General features: G+C 54.7%; 11 protein-coding genes and 1 non-coding gene across 12 annotated transcripts; 7 read left to right on the forward strand and 5 right to left on the reverse strand.

Annotated features, from left to right (window-relative positions):
• Window positions 1-579: 579 nt before the first annotated feature.
• Window positions 580-2,442, forward strand: IWZ02DRAFT_255669 (uncharacterized protein). The gene is made up of 3 exons (XM_066763259.1): window positions 580-1,030; window positions 1,483-1,515; window positions 1,607-2,442. The coding sequence occupies exons 1-3, from the start codon at window positions 778-780 to the stop codon at window positions 2,023-2,025; spliced, it is 705 nt and encodes a 234-aa protein (XP_066623041.1). The 5' UTR covers window positions 580-777; the 3' UTR covers window positions 2,026-2,442.
• IWZ02DRAFT_255625 (uncharacterized protein) lies at window positions 2,287-5,024 on the forward strand. The gene is made up of 6 exons (XM_066763258.1): window positions 2,287-2,570; window positions 2,633-2,737; window positions 2,793-3,156; window positions 3,204-3,600; window positions 3,653-3,845; window positions 3,901-5,024. The coding sequence occupies exons 1-6, from the start codon at window positions 2,411-2,413 to the stop codon at window positions 4,548-4,550; spliced, it is 1,869 nt and encodes a 622-aa protein (XP_066623042.1). The 5' UTR covers window positions 2,287-2,410; the 3' UTR covers window positions 4,551-5,024.
• A 1-nt stretch (window position 5,025) lies between these two features.
• Window positions 5,026-6,247, reverse strand: IWZ02DRAFT_450613 (Methylthioribulose-1-phosphate dehydratase). The gene is made up of 4 exons (XM_066767476.1): window positions 6,094-6,247; window positions 5,494-5,975; window positions 5,372-5,419; window positions 5,026-5,315 (listed from the first exon to the last, which is right to left on the reverse strand). Exons 1-4 carry the CDS (start codon window positions 6,193-6,195, stop codon window positions 5,252-5,254), a joined length of 696 nt encoding a protein of 231 aa, XP_066623043.1. The 5' UTR covers window positions 6,196-6,247; the 3' UTR covers window positions 5,026-5,251.
• A 592-nt stretch (window positions 6,248-6,839) lies between these two features.
• IWZ02DRAFT_255722 (uncharacterized protein) lies at window positions 6,840-8,192 on the forward strand. The gene has a single exon (XM_066763260.1). It carries the CDS (start codon window positions 7,141-7,143, stop codon window positions 8,104-8,106), a length of 966 nt encoding a protein of 321 aa, XP_066623044.1. The 5' UTR covers window positions 6,840-7,140; the 3' UTR covers window positions 8,107-8,192.
• On the reverse strand, window positions 8,193-9,668 carry IWZ02DRAFT_518455 (flavoprotein-like protein; the record flags this gene model as incomplete). The annotated part of the gene is made up of 5 exons (XM_066770718.1): window positions 8,193-8,842; window positions 8,870-9,191; window positions 9,251-9,418; window positions 9,475-9,560; window positions 9,642-9,668. The coding sequence occupies 5 exons, from the start codon at window positions 9,666-9,668 to the stop codon at window positions 8,690-8,692; spliced, it is 756 nt and encodes a 251-aa protein (XP_066623045.1). The 3' UTR covers window positions 8,193-8,689.
• Window positions 9,669-11,106: 1,438 nt separating this feature from the next.
• IWZ02DRAFT_t53 lies at window positions 11,107-11,189 on the forward strand. The gene has a single exon. It is a non-coding gene; the product is annotated as a tRNA-Gln (tRNA).
• Window positions 11,190-11,445: 256 nt separating this feature from the next.
• Window positions 11,446-13,894, forward strand: IWZ02DRAFT_450625 (RNA polymerase I-specific transcription initiation factor RRN3). Its single transcript, XM_066767477.1, has 2 exons — window positions 11,446-12,217; window positions 12,268-13,894. The coding sequence occupies exons 1-2, from the start codon at window positions 11,656-11,658 to the stop codon at window positions 13,737-13,739; spliced, it is 2,034 nt and encodes a 677-aa protein (XP_066623046.1). The 5' UTR covers window positions 11,446-11,655; the 3' UTR covers window positions 13,740-13,894.
• IWZ02DRAFT_450626 (uncharacterized protein) lies at window positions 13,895-14,623 on the reverse strand. The gene is made up of 2 exons (XM_066767478.1): window positions 14,387-14,623; window positions 13,895-14,314 (listed from the first exon to the last, which is right to left on the reverse strand). The coding sequence occupies exons 1-2, from the start codon at window positions 14,608-14,610 to the stop codon at window positions 14,101-14,103; spliced, it is 438 nt and encodes a 145-aa protein (XP_066623047.1). The 5' UTR covers window positions 14,611-14,623; the 3' UTR covers window positions 13,895-14,100.
• A 669-nt stretch (window positions 14,624-15,292) lies between these two features.
• IWZ02DRAFT_432821 (uncharacterized protein) lies at window positions 15,293-19,099 on the forward strand (the record flags this gene model as incomplete). Its single annotated transcript, XM_066766244.1, has 3 exons — window positions 15,293-15,981; window positions 16,038-16,420; window positions 16,473-19,099. 3 exons carry the CDS (start codon window positions 15,293-15,295, stop codon window positions 19,097-19,099), a joined length of 3,699 nt encoding a protein of 1,232 aa, XP_066623048.1.
• Window positions 19,100-20,836: 1,737 nt separating this feature from the next.
• IWZ02DRAFT_481636 (uncharacterized protein) lies at window positions 20,837-23,709 on the reverse strand. Its single transcript, XM_066769125.1, has 3 exons — window positions 22,487-23,709; window positions 22,017-22,436; window positions 20,837-21,942 (listed from the first exon to the last, which is right to left on the reverse strand). Exons 1-3 carry the CDS (start codon window positions 23,405-23,407, stop codon window positions 21,205-21,207), a joined length of 2,079 nt encoding a protein of 692 aa, XP_066623049.1. The 5' UTR covers window positions 23,408-23,709; the 3' UTR covers window positions 20,837-21,204.
• IWZ02DRAFT_255753 (uncharacterized protein) lies at window positions 23,673-24,558 on the forward strand. The gene is made up of 2 exons (XM_066763261.1): window positions 23,673-23,984; window positions 24,083-24,558. The coding sequence occupies exons 1-2, from the start codon at window positions 23,937-23,939 to the stop codon at window positions 24,380-24,382; spliced, it is 348 nt and encodes a 115-aa protein (XP_066623050.1). The 5' UTR covers window positions 23,673-23,936; the 3' UTR covers window positions 24,383-24,558.
• A 176-nt stretch (window positions 24,559-24,734) lies between these two features.
• IWZ02DRAFT_376681 (uncharacterized protein) lies at window positions 24,735-25,965 on the reverse strand (the record flags this gene model as incomplete). The annotated part of the gene is made up of 2 exons (XM_066764904.1): window positions 24,735-25,431; window positions 25,499-25,965. 2 exons carry the CDS (start codon window positions 25,963-25,965, stop codon window positions 24,735-24,737), a joined length of 1,164 nt encoding a protein of 387 aa, XP_066623051.1.
• Window positions 25,966-26,054: the final 89 nt, after the last annotated feature.

Raw genomic sequence — 26,054 nt, forward strand, 5'->3', positions numbered from 1 at the left:
TCAGGTAAAATCGACAATATCGAGGAAGGTCTCTTTCGTGGTGGCAAGCGCATGGAGCCTTCCTGAGAACATGCATTTGGCCAAGTCTGCTTGCCCAAATCGAAAACACAGGCAAGACATGGGAGAGTGTAATTCCAGCGTTCATCTATCTACAAGAGAAAATAGGTCTATAATATTCAGGCGTGTAAGAGGGTCTCTATTCAAAGGGGCTGCACACGTGGATCTAGATGACTAAGCGGACTGAGAGGCCATGGTCGTTTGTCCGACGTCTCGGCGCTCGAGACCACCATGCAAGTACACGCTGAGCCGCAACCTTTTCTACGACCGCTTCGCAAGCCGCATCAAGTCCATCGTCACATGGCCTATCGCCGAGGCCGTTAATCGTACCGACAATCCAGCCGATTCTCGCTCCCCGGGCGGCCGGTCACATCGCACAAAGCGCGCCTCTGACGGCAAAGATGGTTCGATTGAATGTGCGACCTGTTCGACCGCAGGGAGATTCTGAGGACATTTCTCCTAGCGGTCCATACCAAGTGCATAGCGACCACCAAGTTCTTCTACGGGCCACCGGATAATGACTTTGGTTTGAGGACCGCCACAAAATAAACGCGTTAGGCAAGGCCTGCAAGCAACGGCTAGGGAGATGATTCCTGAACGTTGCAGGCCTAGAAAATCCATTGAGCCCGTCAAACGTGGGCTGAAAATCTCGGTTTGGTGGTCTACATTGGTGATGACCAACCTTTCAAAAAAGCTTGGGCAAACGCTCTGAATGCGCGAATGGACATTGTGGGATTTCCCAAGGTGCGACTGTCCTTCACCCTTGTCGATGCAAGCGATGTCGTCAATTCCAAAGCTCCACAAGGGCCGTCTCCCTCCAACGATATTCCAAAACTCTCAGTGGTCAACGAGCTTGGAAAAAGAAATGGTCTGATTGGTCCATTGTTATTTGCTCATAACTCAACGCGCTCCAACAACACAAGCTGTCTCGGCTTGGACTGTCTTCTCCATCTTAGCACACCTAAAGAATCGGGTAGTTGTTTCATTTCTTTTCTCTATTTCCTGTCCAACGCCTTTCTTCGTTCGCTCTCCTTTACCTCTCATCAGTCTGCAAAATGCAGTTGCTACTCGCAAATGCTTCTTTTCTGTTGGGCTTCGGATTTTCCTCCCACAGTCATTGGTTTACAGAGTCAAAAAAGAACTGGCCCCGAACGATAGTTCACAAACTCTGCGCTGTCCCGTTTCACTCTCGCCGCAGCCACCTTGGACCCTCGTAGGTGACGCGAGACTGACGGGAAGTCTCAAGGAGCATGTAGCTACCGTTCTCTCTCTTTATTTTATATCCCCCTTGAGCTCAACGCTTAGGATTCCTTTCATTGGGCTCACCCTGAGCGGGTCGATACTTCTACACGCGCAAATCCTACCTGGCAGGAACCAACTGTCGGGCAGCCGAGCATCATTAATTCTTGGGCTAACGTATTCTAGATTTTCGAATCGCGGTCATCAGCAGCAAATCTCGTAAGAAACCTCGTCAGGAGAGCGCAAGCCCAGCGCGGGTGTCAGCTTTTGTTGCAGAGTTTTGAGCTGAAGAAGTCCTCTGCTCAATCAGCTTTGCGGATCCCGCCTTCTCTTTGCCCTCAAAGACAATTATGGCGCTCTACGCTGGTAGTTGACTCTGGCTTTCAGCTTATCAACGTGGGCGGCCTCCAAGGCTACTGTCCGGAGCGATCGGACGCTGGAACGGATTCCTCGAGAAAGAGCTTGGGACGAAGATGGAAGCGGGTAACTGCACGCATCTTGTCTTTCTGCAATATCCTCGATGGATTATCTGAACAGTCTTCAAAATTTGAATCGAACCCTCCCGGTCTTAGGCTTCAGTCTGCGCAATCGCGGGAAGCTCGGGCGCAGAGTTGGGGGATGCGTCCATTTCAGCGCAAGCGACCGTCCCGATCGGCCAGGCCTACACGCGCCTCACGCCACGAACACGTCCTTTTGGCCCTGAACGAGCAAAAGAGAAGTGCTGCATGAGCGAGCATCGCAAGCTACTCCCCCTCCCATCGCTTTTGAAGCCATCTGGTGGCAGTGAGGCTGCTGTTGCGATCGCTGTCCGCCTCAGGGCGCGCCTACCGACACTCGTGCTCCTCCGCCTGACTAAGCCACACATTTTCCGTCAAGCTCTGGGCGGCCATTCTTAAAAGCACACCAACGTCGCGCGCTCCACTCCACCACGACTGCTTCCTTCCATCAACCACATCGCCTTCCATCCACCATCCCTACCACAGCATCACCGCGACACCGGCCTCGTCGCGCCTAGTGTCCACGGGCCGTGTTTACGCTCCCCACCTCCCAGAACACGCGTCGCCGTCGAACTCAACTCCTGCTCCGGTCGTGCAACGACCTCTCCACAAGCACAATGGCCGATCAACCGACTGCCGCAGCCGCAGAAACCTCACCTAAGCCCGAGCAGACCTCTACATCGCCCGCCGAGGTCAAGGCTCCCACCGTCGACGCGCCAGGCGATGGCGTCACAGCTGCGTCCAAGGACGAGGCAGCAGTCGAGCCGTCCGAAGAGGGTACGTGCGACTGTGACAACTACCACACGTAGCGCAGCTGCTAATTGACACCCTTCGTGCAGTGAAGCCGAACTTCGAAGAGACCACCAAGCAAGAGCCTGACGCGGAGAAGCCCGCATCCGAGGAGAAGGACAACACTGAAGTGAGGGAAGAAGAGAAGGCTGAGGGTAGGTCAAATCGTCAGACGTATCGCGTATACTCGCTGACATGTTTGTGCTTCAGTTGATGCTGGCGAAAACTCCACAGCTGGCGTGAATGGCGCGTCGGCATCTGCCAAGTCGAATGGTAAACGGAAGTCCACGGGTGGTGTTCCTGAGCATAAGAGCAAGAAGCTCAACAAGAAAAAGTCAATGCCCAGCTTGAATCTCTCAGTCAAGCCTGGCGAGTACTGGTGGGCTAGAATGAAGGGATACGCTTCTTGGCCCGTCATCATTTGCGACGAGGGCATGCTCCCCGAGTCACTCCTGAACAAGCGTCCCGTGAGCGCCATTCGCCCTGACGGTACTTATCGGGAAGACTTTGCGGACGGTGGCAAGAACGCGCGTGATCGCCGCTATCCGGTGATGTTCCTGGGCACGAACGAATTGTACGTTGACCTTTGTGCTCCGTATGGATGTGCTAACACGTGTACAGTGCCTGGCAAGTCAACACAGACTTGATGCCGCTCGACATGGATGATGTCAAGCAACAAGTCGCAAACAGTGAGCAAGGAAAGAAGAGCAAGGCACTCTGGGAGGCTTGGCAGGTCACTTCTGAGAATCACGATCTCGACTACTTCAAGAACTTGTTGATGGACCACGAGAAGGCTGTGGCCAAGGACGCCGAAGAGAGAGCGGCCAAGGAGGCTGAAAAGGCCGCCAAAGAGGCCGAGAAGGCGGAGAAGGCTTCGAAAAAGGATAAGCGCAAGAGTAAAGCCAGCGCCGGCGATGATGATGCGAAGTTAGATGACGCAGTCGAAGCCGAGACCCCCGCCAAGAAGGGTTCAAAGAAGCGTAAGAAGGATGCGGAAAGCGAGGCCGACACTTCTAAGGTAAGACCCCAGTCTATCACAGTGCTCAACGGTGAGGAATGACCTTGGATAGCCTGCTAAGACGCCGAAGACGAAGCTCAAGGTCAATGGCCCAAAGACTCCTGCGGATGCCTCCGCCAGCAAGCCTCCTAAGAAGACGCCTGCCAAGTCGGCAAAGGCCAAGAAGGCCGACAGTGGTTCGGAGACGCCGAAGGTCGAAGAAGTCATGACGCCTGCTCAGCAATACGAGAAGCGGTCCAAAGCTAGTAAGCTTCAGTCACGTTATGAAAAATGCTTTTTCAGGCTAATTTTTCTACCTAGTTCTTTACCTCCGTCACCGCCTCCAGAAGGGTTTCTTGACCCGCTCGCAAGTTCCCCAGGCTGAAGAGATGGATCAAATGTCTGAGTGGTTCAACCAATTGGAGGGCTACCGAGATCTCGAGGCGGCCATCATCAAGGATACAAAGATCAACAAGGTTCTGAAGGCGATCATCAAGCTCGACTCGATCCCGAAGGAGGAAGTCTACAATTTCAAGCAGCGCTCCACCGAGCTTCTGGGTGCGTGGAACAAGAGCCTGAGCGAGGTAACTGCTACCCCTGAGGCATCTGCCAAGGCCAACGGCATCGAGGGCAAGGACAACACTAGCGCCGAGACCAAGGACGGAGCGAGTGATGAGAAGGAGAGCAGCAAGAAGGCTGCTCCTGCCGTCGAGCCGGCCAAGACCGACAACGCCAAGGATAGTGAAGACGTGGGCGAGGACAAGCCCAAGGTTGAGGAGGCTGCGAAGGACGTGGAGATGAAGGACGCTGAGGCATCTTCTGTTCCAGCCCCTGATGCTGGAGCCGACTCCAAGGACGGCGAGAAAGGAGACGTCGGCATGGAAGATGCGAAGCCTACGGAGGCTGCTGAGGAAGCCACCGAGGCCTCCAAGGGTCAGGGCAAGCCAGCCGAGGAGGTTGTTGCTGCTTGAATTCGATGGCAGATCGATTGTAACGATGAGCGGATGCGAGCGTGCGGACGAAAGTCACGATGATGAGGGCGAGGTTTTTTTGGTACTTGAGGCCTGCTGTCTCAGGTCTGCGCCCCTCGATGTTTCGATGAAAAGCAATACCACGGCGGATAAATAGTTCTGTGGCTTTCTCTTTCTCCTTTCCTTTCCCCCCCTCTTGTCATTGAGCCATTCCCTCACTTTCGGTCTGCCCTCTGCTTGCCGCTTTGCTTCGCCAGCAAATGCAGAGCGCGAGAAGCTGAGTTCATCATCTCATTTTCCTGGGCCGGGCAGACGCGGAGGAAGAATTGTAAATAGGAAGGCCTCTGGATGGTTGAGGCAGAATGCAAATGGCAGTCAACAAGTTGAACATCGGGACAGGAATCAATCGACTTTGAAAAGGCCAAGACTTATTATGATCTGTAGGGTTCAATGCCATCGCTATGCTTTGTTCAAGCCTGGTGCTACTGTTACAGCGAATGCAAGTATCATGCCACTGAAACTTGCTGTCCGTGAAAAGACTCTGTCCGAGTCTAAAATTTGAGAACGGTCTAGTCGGGAACACGACAGCATTGTTCACATGAGGCAATGAGGCGGAATCGGAGAAATTACATGAGATTGTCGATGTACGCGTCTTGCTTTTCTGCAGGGTCGGGTATAAGTGCTAATGACCACTGACGCGCTTATTTTGTCCACGGGAGTCCCAGTTTTTTCATCTCTACCGCAAGCTGGAAGATGTAGTCCAAACTGTGCATGGAAACGTCAGCTTCTGGGTCGTCCGGATGTGCAGTGGCTGAGCTTACCTCTCGCACTGCGTCTTTGCCTTTTGGACGTTGTCTCCCCAGACGTAGCTGTGTACTGGCGTCAATTTCATCTTCTGACTTTGTGGGGGCCATGTAAAAGAAATGAGAGATCCGACACTTACATGCCATGTCTCCGGACAAGCACAGCGTACGTATTCGGGTACTTATCCATAGCCTGCTCCAACGTGTCGGCCAAATCCTCCTCATGCGCCGTATTCTCAATGATGGGGATGCGCAGCGTGTCAAAGTAGCCGAGGTAGCCCTGCTTGCCGTAGCCCTTGGGGATGCCCTTGATCTGCTCAACCATCTCAATCTCGAAGCAGGCGTCGGCGCCGAAGTCGCGCTCAACGAGCAGCGTCACGAGCACGGCCCACTGCGAGTGCGTGTGGATGCAGCAGCCGGCGCCGCGCTTGGTGAAGGCGGCCAGGAAGAGCGGCGTGCAGGCCGACGGCTTGAGCGACGTCGGCTTGCGCAGGTAGTCGCGCGAGTTGAAGTCCATGACGAACATGTCCGAGGGCGCCATCAGCTCTTTTTGCACGCCCGACGGCGCGATGTAGATGTGGTCGTGGTGGCGGATTGACGTGCCGCCGCCGGTGCCCGTCACCTACGGCGTGGATAGCAATGTCAGCCATTGCGTATCTGGAGTATTTTCCTGAAAGATCGGGTGGTGGTGGAGAAGAAGGCGACGGCGGCATGTCGCGAAGCTAGAGGGATCGACGTACCCATCCCCAGGTGTAAAACTTGCGGCACAGTTCGCAGATGAGGTTGGCCGGGTGCTGCGGGTCGTCGGAGCGCACGAGGTGGTCATTGTTCGCGTCGGCCATGGCGAGGGTCGATTGTCTGGAGGTTGTAATGCTGTGCGACGTGAGACAGGATGTCGGACGCCAGATGCTGGACCCTGCAAAAACACTCGCGCCGCGTCTGCACTGTCGTATCGATAACGGCAAAGTTGCCCTGATTGCGTCACCGGGCGGTCTGCGCGGTTTCAGTTGACGTGCAGCTCCCGGTCCCTCCCAGTGCTCATCAAGTTACCCTTTATTCACTATGCGGTCTTGTCCATTTATCGCTGTGGTTCTCCTCATCTCCGCTGTCATTCACCGCTGACCGGCGACTCGACGGCGCGGACGCGTTGCACCCGCGGTTCTAGCACACCGACATCTGGATGATTGAACCTTATTCGAACAACAAACACATGGCTGGATCGTACGACTATTTGCTGGAGATTATCTAGGCCCTCAAGAAGACTTTGGATTCTAGAAGCAAATGAGTAAGGACTGTTGAAAGTGTATCCTCAATCTCGGAGGACCATTTCCTGCTTCAATGGTTCCGAGTGTCAAAACCATCATGCCCTGTTGTCCGGGCAGACGGGAAGGAAAAGCTACTTCAAAGTGGCTGGGATCTTGGGTTGAGATACCTTAGCTAGGTTTCACAGCGGACTTCCCTGGCTCTTCACATCTTCTGCAGCCTGGACGGAGCATGTTGCAGGCACAAACCTTTTGTCCTTCTTTGGAAACGTTGATCGCCCATGATCCCAAACACAGACCTCGCTATTCTGGGATGGAATGTCAGCTGACTTCGGGGAGACGGGCTTTTGCCGAGCATATGGGAAGGGAGCTCTTCCGTTTGCCCCAATTCTTAGTTGGCCATGCTTGATCCACTCTGATTTGTAATGACAAACGGGCAACCGATCGTCTTGGGCTCAGAAAAGACGTACAAACCCCTTCTTGCGCTTCCTCGTGCCAACTCTTTCCCACCTCACTCCAACACTCATGCCAAAGTTGGTCGTCACCAGCGCCTCGGGCAAGCTAGGTGGTGCCGTTCTTCAAAATCTGCTCAAATACAACCTTGTCCCGCCCCACGAGATTGTGGTTTCGACATCCTCGAGCCCTTCATCGCAACACTGGGACTCTTTCAAAGCGCATGGCGTCCAAGTTAGACAAGCTTCCTACGATGACCCGGATTCAATGCAGGCAGCATTTGCGGGCAGCGAGCGCCTGCTGCTAGTCTCGACGCCGCGAATCGGCATGGATTTCGACGACGCGCCGTACGGCCAAGGGCGAGAAGCTCACCACTTTGCCGCGGTGCAGGCCGCCCGCTCGGCAGGCATCAAGCACATTTACTACACGTCTCTGGGCTTCAAGAGCAATAGCAAGAGCGGCGTCATGAGGGCCCACAACCGCACCGAAGATTTCCTGCACATGCTCACCGACACGGGCTTCACCATTATCCGCGAGGGGCTGTACAACGAGTCGTGGCCGCTGTATTTGGGGCACTTCCACGAACTGCCGACGGAGGGGAGATCTGAAGTTGTCCTGGCCGGCGACGGCAACATTAGCTGGGCTGCCATTGACGACTTGGGCCTCGGGACGGCCATGATTCTGGCGGACGAGCCCTCCCGCTACTCTGGCATCACGCTGTCCCTTTCCACGACCAACAACGCGCACAGTCTCGGCGAGATCGCCGCCATGGTGTCCATCGCCAGGGGTGACGGCTCTCAAGTGACGGTCAAAAAGGTGGGCCGTCAGGAGCACGAACGCTATTACATCGAGCGAGGCCTCGAGCCCCGCTACATTCGATGGTGGGCCAAGACGTACGATGCCATTGTCGATGGCGAGGCCGAAAACAAGGATCCCACACTGGAAAAATTGCTCGAGAAACATGGGAGGGTCCCGAAGCCCCTGGAACAGACTATCAGAGAGATGGTGGGTCAGCAGACCAACTCGTCTCACAATTAGGAAGTTCGGACGAAAAGTTGAGCCGACGAAAGAGGGTGTCAAAAGAGTAGAAGACATCAGGGAACAGTTCATTTACCACCAAAGCTGGACTCAGGGAGCTGTCACTTACTTCAGCTTCTGGTCCCAGGGTACTGCCAATTTTTTAATTTTTTTTTAATACCACCGTGATGGCATGGAGATAAAAAGCGCGTCGTATCATGACTGGCTATTCAGGAACATACCTGTCTTTAGATACCCAAACGGAGTTTCTCTATCGACGGCACTGTTAACATCGACCTTTTCAAATTCATGGCTCCCCATGGCTCCCAATTCAATGCAGCGTGGCACAGATCAGGCGTTGCTATCTTGAGTTTCCGTGTCGAAGCGTCGCTGTGCAAGTGTCGAGATGGGCGCAGGATTTGATTGCGATTCCTATTTATCAGGATGAGCCAATGTGAGATTTCCCTTGAGCTGGATCGATGTTGGAGGGGATTTGATTCTCTTTCTGATATTTCAAAGTCATTGTGAGGCTGGCACGGAGTGTAATTAGTTCTTTCACCGAAACTGACACACCATTTTCTGAAATATTTGTCTGATTTTCATATCACATTACTTCGCATTTGGCAGGGAGACCACAAGGACCACTCTTCTCAGACTTGGCCTTGGCCTTTGGCTCAGCCGCTGCAGAAGCATTATTTTGCGTCTCAGGGGCAGCGACAGCACCGATAGGCTTGTCCTCCTTCTTGCCCGCACCATTCTTCGCGCCGCCATCTAGTCACGCAACCTTGGCAAGGGCCTGGTAAAAGGCAGTGCCCTGGGCCTTGGCGACCTCGAGCTCGTTCTTGGAAGGCTGGCGCGAGCCGTCGGCGGCGGAAAAGGTGCCAGCGCCCCAGGCCGAGCCACCGCGGACCTCGTCGACGTTGGCCATGTAAGGGAACACGGTCTTGTAGCCCAGCGGCACGTAGATCATGCCGTGGTGCACGAGAGTCGACATGGCCGAGATGGCCGTTGTCTCCTGGCCGCCGCCGAGCGTGCCGGTCGAGACGAAGAGACCGGCGTACTTGCCCCAGTAGGCGCCGGTTTGCCATTGGCCGCCCGTCTTGTCCCTGGATGGAGAATGAGCATCAGAATGTTCGGCTAGAGGCGTGGCTCGTGTTCGACGTACCAGAAGGTCTTCCACTGCGCGGGGAAGTTTCCGTAACGGGTGGGAATGCCGAACAGGAAGCCGTCAAACTGCTCGAGGACGGCAGGGTCCTCAAGGACCGGAATGCTGTCGTCCTTGGGGGGAGCATGCATCTTGGTCAGGACATCCTGGGGGAGAGTCTCGGCAACCCTGTGGCGGGGTTAGAGATATGGTTCGAATTCAGCATCGAGAGTCTGCGTGCGTACTGGAAGAGGGTAGCAGAGCCACCAGCGGCCTCAATGCCCTCCTTCTCAGCCAATGCAAGCTGCTTCACATGGCCGTACATGGAATACTATGCAGAGACACGGCAATCAGCATTTGGCGTCCAATTGAAGCTCGTGCAGCTAAGGCGGGGTAGTTGTGGGGAGCTTACGTAGACGATGGCGATCTTGGGAGCCATGGTGGTAGTTGTGGTATTTGCAAGAGGGAACGACGAGGAAGGATTGTGATTGTAAACAGCCAGCTCGAATGGAGCCAGCCCTGTCTTTATGTAGTCGCCGGCCCCAGAATCTGGAAGTTCGCGTGCGGCATGATCCGTGCGCTTCGAGTGGTAGGTGTCGTCGCTGGGGGATGCGCGCGCGCTGACTGATTAGCAAAGCCTTACCAATCCCGTTGCGCTGCCAAATCATTGGAGAACGCCCCGGCTTCATCAGCACCAATTCTCTCCATTGTTCATCATCCAGCCGTCGCGGGGGCCAAGCTTCCGCTCTGCACGGCTGAAGATTGCCTTTTCGCTGGCGAGCGAGCGGGGGCATTTCCGCGCCTCTTCACCGCTGCTGCACGTCTTTTGACCTGGCTTGACGACGTCACAGGATTGCTGACTGCGGTTACTGACTGAGGTGAGGTGAGGTACCTGCATGTCTCTTCCTTCCCGGCCCGCTGCCGGGTGCTTACTCTGTTGAACCGATATCTTAAAAACTCGCTTGTGTTCTTGCCGGCAGATACCCCGCCTCCGCTGCCGTCAACTTTGCTCCTTGTCGTCCGCTCGTCTTCCCTGGTGTTTTGCCAGGCTCATCGACAACCCCCTTCGTTCCATTGCCTTCGACGACGCCCCTCCGCACATCTGACCGTCACAGTGGGCCCACCGCGATTCAGATGTCGCTGCATCCGGTCTAGGTGGTGCTTTTGCTCCAAGTGGCTGTTCACGTGAGGCAATACGATCTCGCGTTGAGCCTTAATCCGCCTCCTAACTCGGCATTCCGTCGCTCTGGCGAGGTCAATCGGCATGGCCTTGGGACAGAATATGCCCAGTGACCTGCTTAGACTTTCAGTCGCCCGAAGACATCCAGACCGAAGGATAGAGCGAGTCTTTGATTTCGATCCGTGCCGTCGTTTGCTTTTTCTTGTCTCAGAGGTTGAAGGCCAGAGCAACAAGGCCAACTAAACCTACGGACATGGCTAATCTGTCACTGGCGATAGACCGAATTGTTTGCAGGCTGGAAGCTCACACGACTTCTAAAGCAAGGATGAGGCCTCGTTCCTCTGCATCTTGTCTGCGCCGTGGCTCCAAGTCCCTTTCGTCCTGTTCCCCACGCTCAACTGAACTACGCTTTTGGATCCAGTACCTATGTCCTGACAGAGCAATGCCCGAGGGTCTAAACGATCGACTGTGCCCACCTGCGCCCGGATATGCCTGGATGCCGGGACGCTAGACCCCATTCCGTCCACACCAACTCTTGTATACACCAAACCAGCTGCCCGGCAAATAGTGCCAATTGTCAAGCTTAAAAAAAAGCAGCAAGCCCAAACAGTTTTCTTACTTCGCAACTGTTTGCTTTCCTTTTTGCACAAGATATATATTGATTGAGCTAGAGACAACATATGTCTCGCGATTTCAAGGTTCTATAGTGTAGTGGCTAGCACATGGGATTCTGATCTCCCGAATATTCCCATAACCCCGGTTCGATCCCGGGTAGGACCTTTTGCCATTGCACTCAACTTTTTGCTGGTGTTGACAGGAGGGTCGCGCAGTGGTGGGGCGGTAAAAATATGTCGGTCGGACTCGGACGCGTAAGAGGCTTTGATACGCGACCGGGGCGCGCCTAAAGATACGTTCTGCCACTTAATTTTCCAGATGGAGAAATGTGATGATAGGTAGCTCCAGCAATGACTTAATATGGCTCAGCATGACGGCTACGTGAATGCTTGTTAACTTCATGACGCAACAGAGGGAGACGCGGGATGATCCAGTTTGGTGCTTGGCGCTAACGCACGGACTACCATCCAGAATTCTCATCGGGCGCTCTACGTCCACCCTGAAACTCCACACGCGACACTCCCTTTACGCCTGTGTTAGCTTCGCTTACGCCCACTCTGCACATATCTCTCTTCCGCCGTGACCCTTCTTTTTCTCATCCTCACTATATCGCGGCATGCGCCTGTGAGCCATGGTGTCGCTCGCTGCTCCTGTCGCGGCTTTGCCGTCGCCCCCCGCTAGCTCAGTCAACTCCGGCCTCATCGCCAACGCCAGCCGTAAACGCAAGCAATTTGAATCCTCAGACGATGACCTAGAGCCCGAACTGTCCGTACACGCGCCCAAGAAGGCAAGAGTGTCGTTTGACCCGGCTATTGAAGTCCACGTCCTCGAGGATTACGACGAGAAGGGCCTGGACCTGATCAGAGAAGAAGTCCGCCGCGCCATCGACAACCACATGGCCGGGGACAGCACAGACTACGACCAAATCAAAGCTCTATTCGCAACGCGACCATCCGCTTCCGATGCGCCTTCCACCAAGTTGCTCAACAAATATGTCGTCGCGCTTATCGGCAGCGTCAATGTGCTTGGCAGGAGTTGCTCTGGGCTCGTCCATGCCGTCCTGGATTGTCAGTGGCTCACAAGGGATGAATCATTCAAGAGATTATACGTCACGCTACTTGGGAGCTTGACCTCTGCGCAGGGTGGATACCTCTCTCAGGTCTTGCAGATGCTTGTCAAATACTTCGTGGAGTGTGAGTGGCTTTGCCGCTCAAGCAACAACTCAGGCGCTAACTTTTTCAAGTGCCATCGCCCGCCATCCGTCACTCGATCGATCCTCCTGTGACAAGGCCGCAGCTGCGCGAACGCGTGCACGAAGCTCTCAAGCGTCTCCTCAAGCTTATACCCTCTGCCAGCGGCGTCCTCTCCAACATCCTGGCAGCGTCGTTTCCTTTTGCCGCAGACTCAACCAAGGTGCATGTCTTTTATACTCAAAACCTCCTGCAGATCACCAGCTATGCACCGGAGTTGAAAGGTGCAATTCTCGCGCTCATCACAGAAAGACTTGTCAAAATAGACGTGCAGATCCAAGTTGACATGGAAGATTTGGACGAAGATATAGAAGAGACCCTTGTGGAAGATGCCATGAATCAAAACGAGGAGTCGAAGATCACTGAGGAAGACGACGATGACATGTCTGGGGAAGACAGCGATGACGAGTCGGTCACCAGTCTGGATGAGCCGACTGACGAAAAGCGCCTGAAGAAGGTCAGGGAGTCTGTTGGCAAGATGGACGCCATGATCGACATGCTCTTCGAGTACTACCATCAGATTTTCGTCAAGGGCACCGCCGTCGACTCGGACGCCACATTTGAGCTGTTCATATCGCAATTCACCAACACACTCGTCCCGACGTATCGTTCCAGACATACGCAGTTTTTGCTCTTTCATTACGCGCAGGTGTCTACAAAGTACATTGATCGGTTCACCGGAGCTTGTGCGTCGATGGTGTTTGATTCGACACGCCCGGAAATCATGCGTCTCACAGCATGTGCCTACCTTGCGAGCTTCATTGCCCGAGGAGCGCACGTACCGACGACTACCGTCAGGGACGTTTTCGATGTTGTCGGTCATCAGCTGGATAACTTCCGCGTCAACAACGAGGCAAAATGCAAAGGACCGGACCTCCGTCGCTATGCAATCTACTACGCCATGGCTCAAGCACTCATCTACATTTTCTGCTTCCGCTGGCGGGAGCTGATTATCGACGAGACGGGCGACCTCGAAGACGAGGAAGAGCTTTTGTTGGAGGGGAGAGACCTTACTTGGCTGCCCGGCATCAAGGAGAATTTGATGCGTAACATTTACTGCAAGCTCAACCCGCTCAAGATCTGTTCGCCGGGGATTGTAGGCCAATTTGCTCGGATTGCGCACCACCTTCGGTTTCTCTACGTCTTCCCGCTTGTTGAGACAAACAAAAAGCTGCGTCTTTCCAAGACGGTGTCATCGGCGGTCCTTTACGGTGGTCTTCAAGAAAGAGAAACAGCGCTCTCGGCGAAGCTTGGCGACGATGCGCTGCAGCTGGACGGATACTTCCCGTTTGACCCATACAGCTTGCCAAGGAGCAAGAGGTGGATGGAGGGTGATTACAAGGAGTGGAAGAGCATCCCCGGCATGGAGCCAGAAGCCGAAGACGACAGCGACACGGAGGTACCGGGCGAAGAATCGGAAGGCGAGGACTTTGAGGAGGGCACAGCCACAGAGATGAGTGGGTGATGTGCACTCAAGCGTGCTGTGTGGGTATGGACTTTCGGCGCATGGTCTCGCGATCGATTTGCTTTCAGCGTGGAGTTTTGGGGTTGGGATTCTAAAAATTAGGAAAAGGATCGGAACGCGGCATGCAAGGTGTTTGGGATCACTTTTTGAGAGGTTAAAAAGGCAACGGTAAGACAAGGATTCTGATTCAGCGGCTTAATACCCCTTGTGGCACGAAGACCGTTGTGTTGATAGTTTTGAATTGAATTTTGAAAGATGAAATACCCATTCCTCAGACTTGCAGACATGTTGTATAAGTTGTGCGATTCGTTATGCAGGTCAGGTCGTAAAAAAAGGTTGTGCGTTGTTCGTGGCTGACAATTTACAAGCCAAGGGGATTGCTTCCACCCCCCTTGGTTGCTGGGAGTCTCTTGGTAACATTCTTGAGGGCGGCGGCAGATTGGGTAGAGCCGCCAGCGAGGCCCAGCGGGTTGGTGGCAGTCGGGGCCCTGCGGCCTGAAGCGTGAGTGGCGTCCTTGATGTTGTTGCCGTAGCCGCGGACGCCATCGCCCAGTCCGCGCGAGGTGTTTGCTATGCTGTCAAGGAGGAGACGAGAGTCAGTTGGCGGATGATGAGCTTGAAATTCTGCAAAGGGAGAGAGAGGGCACCTGTCACCGATGCCTCGACCCACGCCCGAAACGCCGTTGCCCACACCGTTGATGACGTTGCCGACGAAGCCGCCAGCCGAGGCGACGGCGCCCTGGACTTGGCGGTTGAGCCAGTTGTTTGGAGGAGCCATGACTGAGTGAGGGCAGCTTGTGTTCTGGAAAAGGTAAGGTAGGTAGTTGGGAAAGGTTGCGAGGACATGAGAAGCAGACAGAACCAACAACATACATTCGTTGGACATAACCTGATTGAGCCTTCGCCTCAGGCAGCTGACATCATTGCCTCGAAACAGCCCAGCACAGGGACCCTGCGACGATCATAGCCGCTACTCGCCGATGTGCCGTGAACTCCCTTTGAGCCTCCAACCAGAGCCAACCGGACGTCCCGTCGTCCATTTCCCCTAATCAACCCCATAGGGCTTCTGGTCCCCTTAACTTGACAAGACACCAACGACCCTCTTCTGCCCGCGGCTGGCCTGGCGGGACACTGTCGTCGCTGAGGTCTGGGACGCCGAGGCCGCCCACCAACCCCACGTCGCAGCTTCCCTCGGCCTGGTCCACACTCCATCCACACTCCATCCACTCAACTTCGACGCCCTCGCCCTCGCCCTCGCCCTCGCACTTGACCGTACCTGCCCCGGGCCTCGAAAATATGCGCAAGATCACGTCACAGCCTTGTCCGTTCGCCTGCTAGCCTAGCCATACCTTCACCTTCACACTCGCGTAAGTAAGTAAGTACTAGTCACGGCTGCAATGGCCATCTTCACATCGCCCAACTCGTCGACCTCCATTTCGACCTCGTCGCCCTAGCACCTTCCACTTCTCAACACCACCCTCCCGTCTCTCTCTCCTATGGACGCTGCCTGAGTCGTCGCCCTGCCGACACCTCCTCCGGCGAACAACGTCAACATGGGCTTCCTTGACTTTTCCAGCAAACCAAAATCAACTTCACAACGTACAAGGCGCGGCCAAACGCCAAGAAAAGAGGACATCTCATGGCCACTGACACGCTCAACAGGAGCCGACCACTTCGACGGCCCCTCCGGTCCCTTCACCCTGTCGCGATCCTTGACCGCACCTGAGCAGCCTCCCGTCACCAAGACGAGGCTCAAGCCCACCACCACCTCCTCCTCCTCCTCCTACCCCGAACCCCTCCCGTCCGCCGCGAACCTCGTCCTCTACCGAGATCTCGACCGTCTTGCCCCTCCGTCGACCCCTCCCCCCGTCGTTGTCGCCGTATACACGCCGCCGACCTCTGCGACTTTTCCAGCCGTCTTCCGCTATGCGCCTGAGCTAACAGAAGCATCGCCTCCACCGTCCCCCACAGAGTCTGATTGGAAACTGTCCACCCCAGAGATCAACCTTGCCCGCAGCAACGCGCGCCGCCGCCCATCGTCGAGACGTACAAGCGCCGAGGCTGCCATGGCCAACGAGCTGTTAAATCCTCGCCTGAATGGCGCAAGAGCGCGACAAGCCCAGGCGGCAAAGGAGGCACAAAAGGCCATCGAGGACCGCGCCGAGCTGAATGGCGTTGCTCCTCCGCCGTACGACTTTCTCGAGCTGATCGGCAAAGGCACCTTTGGTCGGGTTTACAAGGGGTAACCACTCTATCCTGCTAGCTTGCGAATATGTTTGACCTAATTCTCATTCGTAGTAAACATCGGGAGCAGAATCAGCTCGTTGCAATCAAAATCTGCGACATCGACAAGGTCGACTATGGAGAGACGAGCCACGCGCACCGGGACGAAACCATCAAGCAGCTGGTCAAGGAGACCTCAATCCTCCGACAGCTCAAGGACAGCGCCGCCAAGAACGTCAACCGCCTTTACGAATCGTTTTCATTTCATTCTCAGTTATGGCTCATTACCGAGTATGTTGCTGGTGGCAGTGTTCGCACTTTGATGCGAGCAACGCCGGGTGGTACCCCATCGAAGCCCATGCCCCTTGAAGAGCATTACATCGTCCCAATTGCTCGAGAGGTGGCCATCGGTCTCAAGTTTGTACATGACGCTGGAATTTTGCATCGTGACATTAAATGTAAGTGTCGTTTGGCTCAGCAGCAGATTCACGCGCTGACTTTTTGTCTCAGGTGCGAACATCATGATTTCGCAAGAGGGTCGAGTACAGCTGATTGATTTCGGCGTATCTGGCCTGATTGAGACCTCGGTCGACAAGAGGTCGACGATCATCGGCACTCCGAATTGGATGCCGCCCGAGCTCATCAAAGACCAAGTCGGAGCAGGTTATGGAACCGAGGTCGACTGCTGGGCGCTGGGTTGCACCATATACGAAATGGCCCATGGCTTGCCGCCCGACGCTGGACGGAACCTCGAATTTTTGGCAAAACGAAGACAAGCCCCAAGGCTTGAAGGAAACCACCATTCCCGCGAGATCAAGGACTTCATTGCCTTTATCCTGAAAGACCGCCCTTATGAGCGCCCATCGGTTCGGGAAATCCTGGAGCACCACTACATCTTCGGCACAGAACAGACCCATCCGAACAGAACACTTTCTCGCCTCGTGAAGCGCTTCTTGGAATGGCAGGATAGAGGTGGCAACCGCTCCTCGCTCTGGGCAGCTGGCGGAGCAGCAGGTCTTGACCCGGCAAACAATGGCACCGACCTTGATGACGACTGGGTCTTCAGCACGACCGCGGAATTCGAGAGGGATTTTCAAATTGAAAAGCGCATTTCCATGGTAGACAACCTGCGCAATGGTCCAGGAAGCACTGGCGGCAAGAGCATGGAGAGTGGCGATGCGGCTCCTCGAGGCCGAAACCGAAGATTCGAGGGCTACCAAAAGGCGATGAGGGAGCAGCAGATCAAACGTGGCGAGGCAGCCATGCAAAGGCTCTTCAACCTAAACGAGCCGGACTACAAGTACGGCGAAGACCCCTTGCCCGATCACCCGCCTGGCAGTTCATCAAGTGCCCCTGATCGCTCTTCGTACGCTTCGGACCTCGCGCTCCGCAACTGGGAGCCCAATCGCGCGTCCAATAGAATCACCATGATTGATCTGGATGCTGCAGAGACAGGCTTCGAGTATACTCCGAATCTCGACCTCGATCTCGCCAACGCTTCAACTCTGAGAGCCAGCAGGATCAACAGGCTGATGAGGGAGTTTGAAGACGATGATGATGGATATACCTTTCAGCCCAACAGGGCATCCAAGCGGGCGACTAAGGATTGGAAGTTTCCGTTCATGGATCCGCCAGCGTCGGCACCCCCCGAATCTGATGACGCCAAAAACCGTCGAACGATGGACTGGACTTTTGCCAGCTCCATGGTTGAACCGTCGGGTGACGACAACGACAACCATGGGACGAGTAGGCTGGTGTCTGACCGCCGTACAAAGGACTTTGAATTTGGCATTGCCGAAGGTCACGAGGGCCAAGACGACCGACGCAGTTTCTTGCCTGGATTCTCATTCCCGCCGTCGCTGGAGATTGGCCGCAAAGCTTTGGACCCGTCCCCTGACATTGGATCCAACTACCGTCCTCCGCTCCGCCATGCGGCCACTCAACCGGTTGGGCAGTACGACGATATGCGTTTCGCATACTCTGCACCGGGCTCTCCAGAGCGGTCATCCATGATTGACCTCGACTTTGCCGATGTCAACTTTGTCCCTCGCCCTCCGACGGCTGACTCCGTGGCCGAATCCGTGGCTGATTCGTTGACGCCGAGCGCCGACTTCGACATGACCACAGGCAACCCGTTCGATCTTGAGGAGCAGGCAACTCTCTCAAAGGGAGCTCACAGGACGTCGTATCATCGACAGTCGCAATCCGAGCCTCACAAGCGTGTTTCTGGACTTCTGACGCCGCAGGACCAGGAAGAGGGCAAAGCCCAGGGCTATGCCTCGGACCATGGACCAGTCGTGTCTGAACGTGAGGACCAGCGTCGCGTTTCCGTTGGCTCCAGAAAGTCTTCTGTTGCGCGAGATTCGCATGGTCAGATTTTGCAGCGCGCAATCAACACCAGGAGGAAATCTAGAATGAGTCAGGAAAAGAGCATCGACAGCCAGACCAGCGATGATGGCATGTTTTCCGGATTTACCAGCGCCATGTCCAACTCCATGCCCGACGTCTCGCGTGCCACTGACGAAGAGACTATCAAAGGTTATCGCCATCCTTTGAATCGGAGTGAAAGTCTGCGGTCTTTTGATCCCGAGTGTCGCTCGACCTGGCGCTACCAGGATGCGCTGTCCAACACTCCTCCCTCGACCAATGGCTCATTCTCAAGCAGCGTCTTCGCATCCCCCGAGACCGCCATGGCGGGCCCCGAAGGCCATATCACTACGCTCACTACGCCTCGCACGTCTGCCGCAGCCTCTGTGGCGGCCTACTCACCACGCAGCGTGGCGAGTTTCTCGACGCAACTGAACCAACTTTCCCAGGAAGGACAGCGCATCCCACTCCGGATTGCGCGCCCAGTCCCACCTCACCCTGGAGCGCTTGACAACAATGCTGATGCGCGCCTTTTGACGAATGAAGGAACCAAGGCTGCCCGCGACCACGTCTTGCATCTCAAAACTTTGCGCCGCCATCTCAAGGCTCGTGGCTCTCAAGCACAAGCTCGCCGTGCAGGTCGCCGGACTCGCAATGGCAGCGTCACTGAGATGAGCTCCACTGCGCTGAGCAGTACTGAGAATAGCGACGTCGAGGGAGTGGGTGGCACCGTTCGCCGCGTCTTGCGTAGACGCGACAGCAGCGATTGAATCGCTCTTCTGAAACGTAATCATAGCACTGATTGGATGACGAACGCTTCCTATACAGCGATGAAGAATTGGATAGACTGAAATCTGCGCAATGCAGTCACCAGTCTGCAAATCAAACGAACAAACATGATACATCGAACGAGCGACACGCTCACGTTATTAAGACGGCATCCTTCACCTGTCAAAATCGAAGCGACGGCGCGGATTTTTTCTTGTTCTGGCACTGGAGTTGCGGTGTAGCGGCGATGGTCACTACAAAATTGCATACCCTGACTCTTTTTCTCTTTATGGTCTCAACACCTCTGCATCACAAATTCCCGCACTGCCCTTTTGGCGCTTCGAAATCAACGAGGCGGTCATTTCAACGCACGAGCGAGCAAGCAAGGCGAAAACGGGCGGTCCCACTGAGAAACTCTTCTTCCTTCTCTGCTCTGTTTTGCACCATTACTGCTATTACCCACTCGGCCTACCAGCGCAGAAGGCTCTTTTCATAAGCATGCCTGTCACTGCGCTTTGGATCGGAACGGCGGATTCACATTCCTTTTTATACCCAACCCGCGCGTCATTTGTCCCTTACCGCTCACGGTCTTTTTCCTTTTCTTGCTTAGTACATACAGTCGGCCTAGCTGTACAGCGTGACAGCACCACAGCAGCGGGCAACTTGTTCAGCGGCACGAATGCTCCTGCTTGCTGCGACATGGCAGATCCTCTGCCAAACAGTCAGCACTTGACGAGGGGCTGGTTGGAGCCAGGCGGCAGCATAGGCACTGCCACTTGCTTGTCCCCAGCTCTTTCAGACTGGCATCGGTCCATTCCGGTCTTTCGTCTCGTCAGGAGGACATCACAGAAGTGCCCCCATGCCTGCTACACCTTTGCTTTCCACAACCCAATCAATCAACATAAATGTCCTTTCCCCCGCCTCCCCCCCTCCTTCCTTATCCCCCCACCCGCTTTTTTGTCACACCTTTACGGCCGATTGATAGCGGAGAGCTTAGGCCCGCATGCTTTCTTTTCCCTTTCTTCTTTTTTTGTGCTTTTTCCCCCGCCTCTTCAAACATTTTGCACTCGGGCCCTCCGGTTTGTGGATGCTGGCGGAAGTGGTGGTAGCAGTGGAGAGAAAGACCAGGGCCCCACAGGTGCAGTCAACAGAGTCTGATCAGATGGATAGAACAAAAAGATTTCTTTTATACCTTTTACGAATTTTGGGTTGTGATGTTTGATGTGCGGCTGCTGACTTACTCGAGTGATGATGGGAGGAGCTGAGTTGTGTGGCCTTGAGTGCCTTTTGTCTTGTGTTTTTGGCTACCGTTGTCTCTTTATGTGGTTTTACGTGCGTTTGAGCACGCTGTGTGCTAGAGTCTACTTCCTCCAGTAGCCAGATGACAAGCCTTCTTCGTAGACTTGGTTATCTTTTTATCTGCGGTTTGGGACTTTTGGCAACGTCGTACTGCGGGCTTGTTTGGCTGGTTCCGGCAAAGGGAATCAATCATATTGCCATCAGTAGCCAGCCAGCCGTGACCGGAAGCTTGATATCAGTAGAAGAAAGTAGAAGAAAAGGGCTGTCTGTCTGTCTGCTCAACGAAGCGGTGGCACAGTGGTAAGTTTTATCTATCCATCGTAATCCACGCAGGATGGCGGCGGTGCTCCTTGTGTAGCTCGATGTTTGGTGTTTGATGGGCTGGTAGGTACTGTTGTACGGCAGAGCAACACCCATCATATCTCTGCGCACAATTGTCGCTGTTGGATTTGAACGTTCTGGTGGGTCTGAAGATTACACTTCTCTACTCTCCCTGCGCTACGATACAATACGAATCTTAGGCCTCATTTCACGTCGACTCTGCCCTCCTAGTCTATTTGTTGTCAGAACTCGCATGTTGGCCCATCGTGCGTGATTAAATGTGGTTTGATGAAAAAGGAGAACCAGGCCATCATCATCCGCTTGGATTTTGGAATGAGGATTGAGCAGCCAGCCTGCCAGCCAGCCAGCTAGCAAGCACTGCAGGACAGTGACGTTTGGGATATTAGACTCCACATTCCACCACCAGCCCAGCACGAAAACGGGGGTCCTCGTCTCAGTGTCTGTCTCAACCCCCCCCGTCACTCAATCAATCAATCCAAAAGCGCGAGCCCCATGAATCGCAAGACCAGCAAATGCGCCCTTCCATCTTGTGGCCCATCCACCCGACGCCCGGAAACGGCGCCGCGTCCTCCGTCGTGAAGTAAATGGCTTTGGCAGTCCTAGTGTTCGGCCCCTCCGCCGCCGTCCTCTGCGTCAGGCCATCGCTGGCTCTGCGACCCACAGAGGCGGCCTCGATCTCGTGCCAAAAGACGTGCGTGGGCGGCGACGCCAGGACGCAGCGGTCGGCCTGTCCGACGCGGCAGTCGCCGACGGCGGCCCTCGTGCCGTCGGCGTAGTGCAGGAGGGCGCCGAGGACGACGTGCTCGCCCCCGCTGTTGTAATCGTCTGGCCATAGCGTGAAGGTCTCGGCGCGGACGACTTTTTCGAGCGAGGCGCTCGTCATGGTGTAGGGGTTCTCTGAGAAGTAGATGCTGTTGGGGGGCGGCTCGAACGCGGCGGGCCAGATTGGCTCGGTTGGGAGCAGGCCGCGATTTGGGACGCGATGGCGGTAGTTTTTATCTTTATCTGATAGCGTGCTGCACGTTGCTGCGATTTCGAGCGGCTTGAAGACGCTTGAAGCGCGGTGCCCTAGGTCGCGATAGTAGATGGATGTGACGGCTGCGTCGGTCTCGGCCATGACGAGCGGCGAGACCTTGTAGCTGCCGCGCCAATTTTGCGTAATGTAAGGGCCGAGGAAGAGCTGTCGGCCTCGATTCGTTTGGACCTGGCAGTTGGTCAAATTCCATACTGAGTTGAGGGAGGTTGTTTTTGGGACATTGGCAGGGGGGATCGGCCTACCACAAGCACTGGGTCGCAATAAGTAGAGAGGCTAGAAGATACCATGGACTTTTCCAGCATCCACAAATTTGTGATCAACTCGCCCTCGTGCATGGGATAAAAGGTGCAAATCGATCGTTCGCCCTCGGCATCGGCCAGTATCTGTGGGATCCGGTCCATCGAGCGGATTGCTTCGATGCCGGTAAGCTGAAAGCGGTTGATTACCCCCAAAGTAACCATCAAGCCAATGGGATTGTGTCGCAGATCCACCGTCCTCATAGGAACACGCGATGGGTGGTTTGGGAATTCTTCGTGATTGACGAAGAAGCGGAGATCTGTTGGTTTTGGGGGGTTTGGAGTGTCCCACAAAGTGATCGATCCTTCGTTAGAGTCCATGTTGATGGAAGGGTCAATGGAGGTGATGGAAGCAATTATTGTTTCCTCATTGACGTTAGTATGTGTTGTGTAGGCCAATGGAGGTGGAAGGGCACCTTATACTTGACTTGAAAAGTAGTCTTCTGCGCATTCTCAATCACCTGATACCACTGCAACTTTTTGTTGGTCGTTTTTTGGCCCACATCTGCCAATGGTTCAATTTTGAGCAGTCCAAAGTCATCCCAGATGAGGACAATTTTCTGGTAAATAAGGTCTTGCAACAACTCTGAGCCAGGTACTTTTGCATCGTGGAATCCAGAGATGTAGGAAGAGCCGCTTATTTCGACGTGGGTCACATGGATTTCCTTGGTGAAGTCAAGAATTTCGATTCTTCTGGAGATGTCCAAGGAGCGAAGGATTTGGAGATGTCTTCTGACTTGCATCAAATTGACCAGGCATTGCTGGTAGTAGCTTTGTGATGTGTACCGAGCAATTTTCAAGACAACTTCCTTCGGAAGATGATGAAGATAACTGTTGACTCCTGTTTTGTCACACTGGGCGGAGGGGGAGCGACAGTATTGGATAAGAGAATCCTCGAATAACGCGCTTGCCATGACTTGTCTGCGCCCGACTGGCAGTGTGAAGATGCTTTGCAATGAGATTCCAAGCCTCCATACCAGATTTCCGGGAACCCAATGCCCGCCAGAATCACGGGCGACAGCACAGATGGTTGCGTAGCAGCTTTCGTGGACCAAAAAGGCAGTCTCACAGTCACTTTGAAGAGGAGGCGGGAGGTAGTAAATCATACGACCACGCACTTGTGTTGGTATGGCTCTCTTCAACTTGAAGACCGGTGAGACTTGATGTGTGTGTTCCACGACTGACGAGAATAAGCTTTTGCTTGACAATTTCGCGGTAGACGTACTGGCTCTGACGTTGTCACGATAATGCCAGATGTTGCCCATGCATAGCGTGCAGTAAGTGGTCCATTTGACTTGGTAAATTTGAGGCCATTCCTCAGGATTGAAGTCGGCCATGTTGAAGGACGTGTGTACTCGTCAATGATCAGGAGGCACCTGACGAATAGGTGTTCAGGTATCTTGAGAAGTTTTTGACATGAGCACAGTATAAGCGCCGAGGCTGGTGGTTTTGGGGGCCAACCTCGACAGCCTCGTGTAAGCAACTCAGCTCGAGATGTAGGCCTTGATGTTGCGAGAAGGATTAGCGCGTAATTCTGCACGTTCCTGCCGGGCGGTGGTGCTCCTGATCATGCTTGCTAGAGTGTAACGAAGGGCGTAGTGGAAGTTGTTCATTTAGTATTGACGCAAAAAACAGAAGATGATGATTGTGAAGTCAAAACTACCTCCATGGCCGGCGAGTAGAGGTACATAGAGAGTGCACGGGCCCCACCATGACGACAGAGCCCGCGACCTTGACCCAGAGCTTCAATTCTCCTTGGACACAACATCAAACCGACCACTCGAGGTCTCGTCACTCCTCCAAGACCTCAACTTCATAGGGGCATATCTTTACCTCTTGCTCTGGCTCGAAACTCCCCAAGCAATCATGCAAATTGCCGAAATCCTGTCCGACCTTGACACGCTCCGCGTCTGCGTTCGTCTCCCCGGAACGCATGTCTCCTTGCATACCACTTGCCTACCCACCAAACTGGGCTCGAGAAATGATTGACTGACAGCCCGTCTGCCAAACAGGAACCACCCGCTGCCCTTGCCCTCGTCTCTGCCTCTACAACAACGACGTACCCATTTCCAGCGCCGTCAATCGCCGCCGCAACAAAGCAGTCAGACACAACGTCAGGTTCCCAGCAACAGCAAGGCGATGGAGCAGGAGCGAATGCAGGCGCTGTGGTGGATGACGATGCAGACCTCAAAAGGGCAAAGGATTTGATTGCATTGCACGAGTTGTTCAAGGGCGAGGGCGGCGCCGCGGGGAAGATGGCGGAACTGGGGAAGGCAAGGGACTTGGTGCAAGCCGCTGTCGCGGGGCTGTGACGGCGCTGCGAGGAATAATGGGTGGGTTGGCTGTGGTCACGGAATTGAGCGAGTCGGAAACTTGATACCCTGGTTGCTGCGATTTTGGGGCAGTTGGAAAAACACCGAGCATGGAGGATTGTTCCGAGTTGTCCTGTTAATGATACATTTTGGTTATGCTCTGAGTGTGCCTACGGATCTCCTCTACAAACATGGTTTTACCCAAGAAGAAGACTCTGCCAATTGGGACCCAAGTCGGAAAGATCTGCTTTTGACCTACTCAGAGAGCGTCACAGCTCTGACAGCGCCATCCCGAATCGCGGGCCAAGATGCAGTCGTAAGTGCTATCGTGAGGATTCTGCGATCTATACTCTTACTTTCGTGTTTCTGCATCCGTGTCGTCTCCAGCGTTGAACACGTCAAATTCTCTCGCGTCTTCCATGTCATCGCTGCTGCTGCTCTCGTCCCTGTAGTTTCCCAGGTCTGCGACATCTTCTCGAAGGCTGATGTCGTCGTCGTCCTCTCGAAGAATCTCCGACACAAGCGACGCCTCCGGATCGTCGGCGTATTCCCGCGCAATCTCGTCGAAGCTACGTCTTCGCACGCCGTCCCTTTCCTGTGCCTCCAGCTCGGCAGCTCGCTTCTTCGTCTGGCGGTACATGATCCAGCCTGTGAGAAATCCAGCGATCAGGCCAATGGCTATGCTGATGTAGGAAATCATCTTGGTTTTGGTGTCCATTTCCTCGCCCTTTTCTGCCAGCTCGCCAATTTTGGCGCCGACAAAGACGTGTAGGAGAAGCTTGGGAGATGCAATGGCACCTGCGGCCATGAAGGCGCCCCAGTGGACTGTAGGGAAAGTGGCTATAGCGCCGTTGGAGAGAGAGTAAGGAAGGGGGCATAAGCGAATCATGATGAGCAGCTTGAGGCCGTCGTGTTTGAGCGTCAGGGCGAGAGCTGCGAAGCGTGGGTCGTTTGCTATCATCTTCGTCACATAGCGGTGTAGTACCATGCGAGTCGCGAGGAATCCGGCGGTGCTGCCGATGATGGTTGCCGAGGCCACGATGAACCAGCTGCAACGTCACGTATCAATTCAACAGTTCTAGAAAGCGTGGAGCACAAGGGAGAGGTGCAACGCACCCGTACGGAAATCCGTAGACAAAGCCCGCCAGCGTCACGCAGGTCGAATAACCTATCAGCGGCGGGAAGCTGACCATGAAGGTCATGGACCACAGGATCAGCCAGCCAGCAGGTATATCCCGCCATTTCCGGGCCACAGGAGCCAGCCAGTATTTGAAAATATGCTCGTTGTACACGAGGAAGAGGATCCCGAGGACTCCTGCGGTCAGGCCCCCCAACACGAGCAAGACTTTTTGAAGCGGTGTCAACCGTTCGTATAGCTTCAGGCCAGTTCGTTGCAGCTTGGAAGCGCCGGTGCGCATTCGCGACAGCCTCGAGCGACGGCGATCATTGCTGGAGGATGACAAAGACCCAGTAGCAAGGGAGGACGAGCGGCGGCGCCATTCAGGGCTACGGCGATTGTTCTCGGGAGGCTCCTCTATGGGTAGGGCCAGAGCGCGCGGGTCGAGGTTGTCGTGGGCAGGCATGACGGCGACGAGTCTTGGTGTTGAGCTATGCCCGGACGCAGCAGGCGGACGTCAAGCTGTCAAGCAAGACTCAGTGAGAACAGGACGTG

This window comes from Phyllosticta citriasiana (assembly GCF_038021145.1).
Source record: "Phyllosticta citriasiana strain CBS 120426 chromosome Unknown IWZ02scaffold_6, whole genome shotgun sequence".
NCBI lineage: Eukaryota > Fungi > Ascomycota > Dothideomycetes > Botryosphaeriales > Phyllostictaceae > Phyllosticta > Phyllosticta citriasiana.